The sequence below is a fragment of the Arctopsyche grandis genome, chromosome 7 (assembly GCF_051622035.1).
Source record: "Arctopsyche grandis isolate Sample6627 chromosome 7, ASM5162203v2, whole genome shotgun sequence".
Classification (NCBI taxonomy): domain Eukaryota; kingdom Metazoa; phylum Arthropoda; class Insecta; order Trichoptera; family Hydropsychidae; genus Arctopsyche; species Arctopsyche grandis.
Genome location: NC_135361.1, coordinates 31,391,183 through 31,401,908, shown reverse-complemented (window position 1 = coordinate 31,401,908; position 10,726 = coordinate 31,391,183). Strand labels below are relative to the sequence as shown.

At 35.2% G+C, this 10,726-nt stretch overlaps 1 protein-coding gene across 1 annotated transcript in view; it reads right to left on the bottom strand.

The window, feature by feature from the left end:
• Positions 1 to 1,722: 1,722 nt before the first annotated feature.
• Positions 1,723 to 10,726, bottom strand: part of spg (dedicator of cytokinesis spg) — an 80,647-nt gene continuing 71,643 nt past the window's right edge. Inside the window, exons 21-35 of the mRNA XM_077435151.1 lie at positions 10,473 to 10,701; positions 8,435 to 8,597; positions 8,250 to 8,363; positions 8,030 to 8,158; positions 7,757 to 7,951; positions 6,942 to 7,083; positions 6,703 to 6,869; positions 6,487 to 6,594; positions 6,305 to 6,412; positions 6,032 to 6,234; positions 4,246 to 4,332; positions 4,046 to 4,151; positions 3,912 to 3,973; positions 3,764 to 3,831; positions 1,723 to 3,691 (exon numbers count right to left, since the gene is read on the bottom strand). Of these exons, the coding sequence (XP_077291277.1) occupies positions 3,228 to 3,691; positions 3,764 to 3,831; positions 3,912 to 3,973; positions 4,046 to 4,151; positions 4,246 to 4,332; positions 6,032 to 6,234; positions 6,305 to 6,412; positions 6,487 to 6,594; positions 6,703 to 6,869; positions 6,942 to 7,083; positions 7,757 to 7,951; positions 8,030 to 8,158; positions 8,250 to 8,363; positions 8,435 to 8,597; positions 10,473 to 10,701 (2,345 nt within the window). The 3' untranslated portion in view covers positions 1,723 to 3,227. The remainder of the gene's footprint in view (positions 3,692 to 3,763; positions 3,832 to 3,911; positions 3,974 to 4,045; positions 4,152 to 4,245; positions 4,333 to 6,031; positions 6,235 to 6,304; positions 6,413 to 6,486; positions 6,595 to 6,702; positions 6,870 to 6,941; positions 7,084 to 7,756; positions 7,952 to 8,029; positions 8,159 to 8,249; positions 8,364 to 8,434; positions 8,598 to 10,472; positions 10,702 to 10,726) is intronic.

The window sequence follows — 10,726 nt, the reverse complement described above, 5'->3', positions numbered from 1 at the left end:
ATAGTGAGACTGAATAATACCGACCCTAACGACCTAGTCTTAAATTAATAGGGCCAACCCTAACTTAACCTAACCTAACCTGACCCTTGAATAAATAGATGTTGGCTGCTAAGATATGTTTTTTTTACGAAAATATTGATGAAATGAAATTTAAAAAGATATCTTAGCAGCCAACACCTATTTATTTAAGGGTCAGGTTAGGTTAAGTTCAGTTAAGGTTGACCCTATTCAAAACGAAAATTATAATTAACAGCTCGTTGCTACGATACAAATAAAAAAAAAATAGTCGACTGCGATTCAAAGGTAGACCGCATACTAAAGTGGCACCGAAATGTCTGTGGGCCAGTGCCCTGGTTGCCCTTACAAACGAGCCGCCACTGATACATAACTCAGTACATAATTTTCTATCAAAAGCTATTATAGTAACAAAAAATTATAATTTTTAGGGGGGGGGGTAGCTTAAATCTCGCCCTTATTGCGCCTATGTATTGATTATTAAAATTATAATGCTATATATGCGTCACTCTATACATAAAAAATATTGAAAGTACATAGAATAATTAAATTTATGATTAATACTCCCTACTTTTTTGGCAATTGAAAGTATACACTCGCTAAAACTCATACGGTTGCAACTACGCGGGATATGTCGAAATTTTTATCATTATCAAAAAACAAATCGATCAATTTGCAACGATACAAAAATATCGAAAAGACAGCACCGAAACGAAACGCACACGGAAAACCTTAAAAAGTACACTTTCAAAAATACAAAGTTTCACAAATTCACAACCACACATCCAAATGACGTCACACAATCATTTCACCGAGCCTTATAAGTGGTGGGGTTTCCTAGATCGAGCCTTTCACAACTAAGTGTATTTGTAATGTGATAAACAATAGACTAATCTACGGCACACGGTGAGTCTCAAAATTGCATCGAGCCGGCGCCGATCTACCATCTATTCATATTTATCTACATACAAGAGTATTTTTGCATATCGAAACGTGCAATGCAAGTTAATTCACTATGAAAATATATACTATAATATAATAAGATCAATTTGGAATTACATACATACATATATGTATATATGACGGGCTGAAAGCCAGACTGTTACAAGTGACATTTAAAAAAAAAAGCCGGTTTAAGTGCTAAAATAATAGCATTTCATATATGCTATTATTATAGCATTAAAACCAGATTTTTTTAAAAATGTCACTTGTACCAGTCTAGTTGTCAGCCCGTCATATATAAGTATAATCTCACTTAAACGAAATCATATTTAATTTGATATGATATTAAAGAAAAACGGCAAACATGTACGTACGTATAAATACATACATACATTTGGTTCCATGACAATTGCACACGAGACGAATACACACATAGACAACTGCACACAGCAATTGTAGTTTGTGCTCATCTGATTTGTGTTTAGTTGTTTGGATACCGTACATTTATCCTAATACTGAACGAAATTTTGGAGTATGAGACGATTACTTTATGTTTCACTAATATATATATCGCTAATATATTCATATAATTTTTTCACACGTTTGTTAGTATATTTTCACCGTTACGTGTCAAATAAAAAAAATATATATAATATTATTCACAATTCAATTAAAATAAATGCATATCACAATACTAAAATGAATAAAATAATTAATCAGATCAACAAAAATATTTATATATATATATATACTAATAATACGTAAAATATTGCAATTTGATTCGTTTAATATTTTTTTGTGCTCGAAATTCATAAAATTGGCACACTTTTGAATGATTGCACTGCGGGAATAGTTTTGCAAATTGAGTTACCGAAATCAATACAGAATTATGATTCATATCGTACAATACAAATACAAAATAGTAATATTCATAAAATCTATTTGGAAGTCATCATTGTAATCATCGTGAATATTTATATTCAGTCTATAAAAATTATCATCTTGATAAAATTTTTCAAATTAAAATCATACACATTTACTTTACGAAAGCACTACGAAAAGAACTGTTCTAATAACCGATTTATAATTTGATTCCGTGTTTTATAAACCGTCATTCAGAGTTCATACAAGGTATTCATTATAATAGGAATCCATAAGTTATATATATTAATCAATTCATTTAAAATCAACTATATTTCAAACAATTCAGAACATATTTTGAATGAATTGATTAATCCTAACCTAACATTCCATAGTAAACTACCAATAAGTAAAAACGCATATAGGGATTGCAAATTACCGGTAAACGGAAAACAATTTCGCCCATTACCGATATACCGGTAAATGAAAAAGAAATTAACGTGGATTAGATAACTGGAGGTGATACATTTCCTAAAAACTTTAACCTAGATTGAACCGTAAATAATTAAATATACATCTCAAGTGAATGATGTCATATAAAGTCCATTCGTAATAATTAATAATCATAACTGTCTGATCGCATTTATTGATTCGGTGATTACTGGTCACAAAGCACTGGTCACAAAGTCACTAAAATCTCTATAACGGAACATCTGGCAGCCGAAAAGTCCATCATACTAACGATAACTATCATAGTAACGAGAACTTGAGTGCCAAATATTGTGTATTCGCGATTTTCATGGCAAAAATTGTCTTTGTGACCACCCCAATGTGACGAATAGTCCAATTACCCATTTATTACGACTTGGTTGGTATGTGTTGCCACTCTGAAGCATGCATCAGTGTAGTCACTCTTACGAATGCATCAGTGGTGCCACAAGAGAACTGTCAACCTAATAGTAACTTATTACAATAAGTTACTATTAGGTTGCAATATATCGTATTCGTATTAGAGCAAGTCAAAAAAGCGGTGCTGCCAGTCGTAAAAAATGATGTTTAGACTAAAAACTTTATCACGCTTAAAATTTTAGTCATTTTGAACATTTCAAACTGAAAATAAACAAATTCTTAACTACCTAGTCCAGAATATGCAATTTGAATCGATTTTTAATGCAATGATATACTTATAAAATAGTTTCCGGTAATAACCAATGTCGAAATTTTGGTAAATTTACCGGTAAATCGGTAAACCGGTAATGCAATCCCTAACTCTATAGTGCTTTGGTAAATAAAATGTAGTATAATACAATATAAAAAAAAAAACAAAATAATCTATAAGTCAATATTTAAAAAAAATCCTATATAAGAAATGAAACTACTATTGTTCAATTTTGGAATGTTGAAATAATTTAAACAATTTCAGACTCGTTGCTATCTTGAGTTCTCAGTTTTGGCGTAACGTAGCCGTCTGGTATGACGATCCCGTTCTCGCTACGATCCATAGCTCCGATCTTCGGCGGTATTGGAGGTGGTCCATCGTCAGCGTCATCAGCCACCGGATTCGGTACAATGTTCAGGAAGTGGTCTAGCTTAAAGTTGGGATTGACGGTCTCCGTGTACGCGAAGCTGCCGTTCAGATCTGACGTCTTGCTGAAGTCCAACGAATCCGAGTTGTAGTGGCACGGATTATACTCCTCGTAGGATAGGTTGGTCAACGCGCCAGTCAGCTCGCTCAGACTGGCCGTTGATATGCCCGAGTCCCTCAGATCTGGTGTGACGGACGCCGAACTGTTGTCATCGGGCTGTTGGTGTTTGTGTATCCGCTTGGGTATGTTCGGAGGGGCGTTGTCCATGGATGAGCGTTTATCTGCACCTGAAATTAAATGCGATTCAATATAAAAAAAGCCTTCGCTTTGAATTGACGATTTTCTGGTATACTTGCCACTGCTTCGCGGTGGTAAAGGTGGTGCTGGAGCATCAGGAGGCGGTGACATTGCACCATTTTCTACTTCCCTACAATACAAATAATGCTTCAGTTCTCTTTACACTAAAGACAAGTACTGTTGAATCGATATTATGTTTAGTTTAAATACCTGGAATGTCTTGCAGGTGGACGTAAAGGTGGTGAAATGCCTTCTGCTGATTCCGAATAATACTATAAAAAAAGGAATTGTTTATAAATTGCACTCATTCTAAGCTAATTATATCAAAAAGTAACGGAAATTACGATTGGTCTGGTGTAAAGGTGTGAATCTTCATAATTTGTACTATCGGCAGATTCGGTCTGAAGACTTTGAGCTCTTCGTTCGATAGGCACGGGTGGTAATGGAGTACTGTTGAATGAAATAAATCAATGTATGTATCTGAATGATGCATATAACTTGAACGACTTACTTCATTGCGAAGCAAACCATCATGACTACTCACTTGACGATGCTTTCTGATTGTTGGCGTTTAACTCTAGCCAAAGGTCCTAGTGATTGTTTCAGTTGACCAAAGCGCTCAAGAAGACGTCTGAAATACAAAAAAAAAAGGAAAAAATCACAATCAAAAGCTATCCATTAATTATTGCTCAACTTGATTTACGAAGGCACTATAAACCTTCACAGCATTGGTTACCATTTTAAAGTTACTTCTGTGTAATTAATAATGTGTAATACGTAAAGTAGTAAAATCTGGAGTATAATATTTTTTTCTTATATTGATTTCATTACTTTGGGTGGCTTTAAAGTTACGCCGTGTATATTGGCCTTTATTACATACATCATCATCATCATCATCATCACAGCCGCTCACCATCCACTGCTGGATGAAAGCCTCTCCAACACGCTTCCACTCGTCTCTGTTTTGCGCAACTCTCATCCATCTCACCCCACACATTTTCCTAATTTCGTCTACCCATCTTCCCTGCGGTCTTCCATTTACCCTTTTGCATTCTCTCGGGTACCATTCTAGAACTTCTTTTGTCCACGTGGCCCGCCCATTGCCATTTCAGTCTTTTTACTCTATCTACAATGTCCACTACCCTTGTCATACTTCTCACCCACGTATAATGCTTCCTGTATTTCCTCGTTATGCCGAGCATACAGCGTTCCATACTTCTCTGAGTGCATTGGACTGTGTAGCATCTTAGCGTTCAATGTCCAAGTTTCGCATTCATACGTCATCAATGGCAAAACGCATTGATCGAAGATCTTTTTCTTCAGGCAGAGTGGCATTTTTTATTTAATTGTACAGCATAATATGTGCCATGCCAGGAATTACTCCAAAGCGACACGTATGGTTAGATTATTTTTGTATATATTGATAAAAAATTTTCAAACATAACAGAATATAGAATACGATCGAGACATCTATGGACAATCAACAAAATTTTTGATACCCAGCAAATTTGTAAGAAATACACTATGTAGGTAGCATTTTATAATATTCAACAAATTTGTGATGCTTCTTCTTCTTCTTGTTAATGCCTTGTCCGCATCCGGACGTTGGCGACCACCTCGTCGATTATTTGAAGATATCCGTATTGGTCTTCAGCAGCTCGGAACAGATCTTCGGCGCTCATATCGGTCCACATGCGCATGTTTCGAAGCCAAGATAACTTTTTCCTGCCAATCCATTTTTTTCCTTCTATTTTCCCCCATGGTTATCAAACGGAGAAATTCGTATTTTGGACCCCGTATCATGTGTCCGAGTTACTCCATCTTTCTCCGCTTGGTAACAGAAACAAGTTTCATGCCTCTCCCCATCATGCCGAGGACAGCTTCGTTTGATATTTTTTTGATCCACGGAATCTTCAGCATAAGCCTGTAGACCCACATCTCAAAAGCTTCGATGCGGCTGATCATCTTGGTCTTCAGAGTCCACGTCTCACATCCGTGTAGTAATACTGTCCAGACGTAGCTCTTCGCGAATCTCAACCGCGTATGAACATTGAGATGCTTGTTTGTAAGCGCCGCCTTCATTTTTACAAATGCTGTTCTAGCCATCTCGATGCGGATTCTTAGATCTTCATCTGGATCCATCTCTTCATTCAGCTTTATTGTCTTAGTATAGTATACTGATAACCTATTATTAAGGGACTTCCACTCTCAAAGTTCCCTAATCTAACTATACTTAAAATATCAATACATATTTTGATTTGAACCTAAACTAATCCTTAATAACCCTTTCTAAACCTAACCTAAGCTAACTTAGTCCGTTTCAACATTACCTATGAAGCGGTTGAACACTGGCTGGTGCAAGCTTTCCATGCAGAGCGAGAGCAGCCTCCAAGAGTCGGGCCTGAGCTGCCAGCAAATTACGTAGCCTCGACACTTCTCCGCTCAACCTCGGCCATCTTGTCACGAATTCGTTGCACAAAAATGCCTCTTGATACTTACTCGGACCACCCATAACATTAGCGTCGATAATTCCCTAAAACAAATTTCAAATACAATAAACCGACGAAGAAAAGCAGTGATAAGTCGTTGAGAAATGTTCATACCTGAAGTCGCATTGAGAAAGGATTGATATTACGAGTCGGCTCAGCAGTGTAAAGGGCCACTAGTTGCCGCAATTCTTTCTCGACAGTTTCCATAGTCTCACATGCATACTAGAAGAATATAATAATGTATCAATTGTAATGAACGTACATATGTACATACAAAGGAAATTATGATACTATACCTGAATCGGGGCGATTTCTTCGACGGAACGTTGCACTACTTCGGACCATCGCAGAATACCGGGAAGTTCGTTTTCAATCATCAGCGTGCTTCGCTCAATCCACAAGCTCTACAAAAGCAGAATGGTTTTACATAAAAAAAACTTCATTATATTAAACAAAGTCAAAATCTCAAGGACAAGACCAAACACTGCAAGCTAATAAATAACAAATCGTACTTTAAACTCATTGTCTTTATCGACGGGTCCTTTATGCTTCGGCCTGTCGCAATGGAACGTTTTGAGGTGATGAGCTTGATAATGACGCGTCAGGACCTCAGGAGCTGACGGGCCTAAGCCGCCAGCACCGGTCGCCGCCACACCACGGACGTTGCAAATCTGAATGTCTGAATAATGAAAATAGTACAAATTAGCATCAAATTACAATGATCGGTTTGATGGATTCGAATTCTACTCACATTGACCGTCAGAGTTCAGTATGTTATCGTCGGGTGGAGAATTCTTAGTCAAGATCTGAGCTGCCGGAAACTCAGCCTGCAGACGTGTCGTGAATGCGCCAATCCTTTCGTATTCAAGTCCTCGGTATACGAATTGTTTATTCTGTGGATTTAATTTAAGGTTATGTTAGTTTGTCATTGAATTTGAAGCTGCAGTGATACCAGGCTCAATTTTTAATGAAAATATATTGTAGATTATCAGTTGATATACTCAGTTTCTGATTTCATATGTGTCACTTACAACCGCCACAGAGGCGCTATTTCCTTGTACTTATTATATGTTTCCTTGTACGTATTATAAATCCCGGAAAATCATAGGGTTTTGCGAAAGCATGATATATTGTTGCCAATTAGGGCTAAAAGAAACGTGCTCATGAACTCCGCCCTCTCGAGAGCTGTTCGACTCCTCAAATTACTGGCACATTCCTTGGATCTCTTCAATGACAGTTATTTTGAGTTGGTCGAACACATCCTACATAGCACGATATAATTATCTTTATTATTTATTTGTTTTTTACTATACATATTTCTTACTTGATTTTAATTTAATTTTTGTTATTCCTATTATATGAATACTTATATTTGTATTAAAACCACAGTTACGCTTTAGGGCTACCTGTTAAGTCTCTGTTGTATTGATTTTTTTAAATAAAATAAAAAGTAACAGCAAAAACTTCGTACATCACAGCAGTTTGAATCCAATTTAACATATTTTTTCGACATTGACATAGAAAAATGAGTTGAAGGTTTGATATAATATTTCAGATACAACTTACTCTGACGAAAAGTGGAAAGCCTTGCCCGTAGTATCCCACTCGAAAGTATTCTGGATCCGGTCTGAGCTGGGTTAGAATGTTCTCATGAAATCGAGCTCTAGTGCGGAGTAGGTGCGCCAATTTTCCATAGTCATAAAGCTTAGTTTCGTAGAGATCGGCTAGTTCTTTGCACAAAGGTATTCCAGCTTCCCAACACTTGAAAAAATAGCAACAACATCACTCAGTTTAATATACACATAATAATAAATACGCTTTAAATAGAAAATAGCTTACTTTTCCTCTATCAAAGTACTGAATTATTTTATGGTACAACATTTCTTTCCGTTCCCATTCCGGTGTATTTGGATGATTTGGATCGGCAACGGTGTTAGAGCTGTCCCAACTCAACATATCGGCATACAGCTATAAGCATTAATTATAATTAAACAATCACATATGTTATCTATTTTAAGATACAGATAAGGAATATATGTATAATGTGATTTATAAAAACCTTCATAGTGTAACCGGCTTCCGAATAGTTCTCAGCTGCCAGGTGTAGATCATGCAAGCGATATATGTATCGTAGGTAGAGTTCTTTCCGGTCGATCTCATTCTTGTAGAAGTTCTATAATATATTATATTTTAGTACCGAGAATATATAAATTGTATTAAAATATACAATAATTGAGTACGTACTAGTAAGTTGACAGTGCAAGCCATTCGTTTGTCTCGATTTTCTTCGCCTTGCAGCACGGAACGATAGTCCAACAAGCGTTCGAGCAAACGAGTAACGCATCCGACGAATGCGGCTCCAGCTTCTCTCCAGCCGCCTTCTTCAGCCTGAACCCTCTCCATCAACCTAATCGTAATGGCACACAATTGAATGACACGTGCATGTGATGTTGAATTGATTCCGTGCAATATATTGTATACGATACAACGTCGAACTACGCTAAGATCACAATACTTACACTGCACTGAGATGTTCCCTGTGCATAATCCATGACAAGCATGAAATTTTAAACAACACATTGACTCGTGTGTTTCAAATACAATAAAATGATCTAATCTATGTATGTATTTATAATATGCATAGATTAGATAAATAAATATATAAATATTCAATGTACTCGGAGAAGTATAGAGCGGTGCATTTGAGTATGGCTTAGCTGATATGATGAACAATGGATAAGTATGGCTTAGCTGATATGATGAAAAAATTGAAATCAAAAATGGACAAGAGAGATACTAAAATAGTACCCAGAAGTGCAAACTGGAATCAATAACGAATATAAATGAGATAGGAGGATGAAGTAATGAAAATGAGTCACATTAGATGGACAATTTTTGCTCAGAATAAAGAATTGAAGAGTGTTGGAGAGGTCTTCATCTATTAGTGGATGGAAAGGTTTTGAATATTGCCTAAAAAAAGTTTGAAAGGCCACACGGAAGGTCGAAATATGGAAATTGGGAAATAAGGAAAATTAGCTGAATGGATATGAAATCGTATCCGAGTATAAATGATAAGGATAATGATCATATAAAATAGCTGAAAAATGCTAATTCAACGAAACTACAGACTACGTAATAGACTATGTAATATGCAAGTCACTGTGGAGATACATTCGATTTCGCTATTGGTATGTAGAATTCTATAGAAGACTTCATGTTAGGTTGGACTATATTTATGAAATGATTGTACATAATTACTGCAGTTTTAAAGTGAATAAAATTTAATGGTGCATTTAAAAAAAATACTTTGCTCCTTAGAACGAATCATTCGCGCATTAGAGTATAAGAAATTGCGCATTTAATAAATATGTATACTTCTGTTGAATAAAAAATGTCACATTGGGCAATATTTTATTTGTAGGATGAAATAAAAAAAATGTTCCGATCATTTAACAATTAAAAATGAGCAGTTAAAGGTAGAATTGAAAACCTCCAATAAAAAATTTCCAGTTTAATTCACAAATTCTTAACTCGCGAGTTATTAAGATTAAAGTATGTATTATTATGCAGAATGGGACAAGTTGGACGGTTGCTGGTTGAGACATTGCACATCCTATATGCGAGATCTTTAATGCTCAGCATTAATGCGCATTTCATTCATTTTAGGTTGCTTAATATTTTTTATGTTGTGAAAGTAGCTTATCAAGCAGAGAAAAGTTATAATAACATTATGTTATTGTAAAATTTCTCACTAAATTAAAGTTCTACTAAAGTATTATTTATTTATTTATTTATTAGAAGTTTTTAGTATTATTGCTTATTTTATTTTTTTGAAGTGTACAAATATTATATGTACTAAAAGAACATAAGACTTTTAATGTGATCTTTTGTTTTATAATCTAATTATAATTTTTTTCTATTGCCGTTTCGTTTTGAATGTATGAGATTTTTTTTTAAATTGTACATTTATATTTTTATATGATTTAAATTGTACAAATTTTATGAAATGCTTACGATAAATGCGCATTTAAATTGTCCCCTTTTAAAATCAATTGACTAAATATAACCTAGCAAGATCTAAAATTAAAAATCCATCATGACGTGTGAAGCTCCATGGTACCTTCATAAATGAAATTTAGTATACTATATATATTACAAAATAACTACATACATATATATATATATATATATATATATATATATATATATATATATATATATATATATATATATATATATATATATACTACCAAAAATACAATACACTTAAAATACAACTTACATTGTATTGAAAAGTCTACGATATTCATCATCAGCCTTATTATCAGAGACTAGAGTGTCCAACCGATCGACGAGAGCCGCTTCCAAACGCCGAGCATGACCAGCAACGGCACGTTCGCGAGCCATCAGATCGACCAGAGCTCCAAGAGCAGCCCGGCGCAATTCCGCCACCAAGGTCACTTCCAAAAGAGGACCTACCATTTCTCCAGCTAACACCAACTTTTGATCACCTAAAAACGACTAAATGTAAGCAAA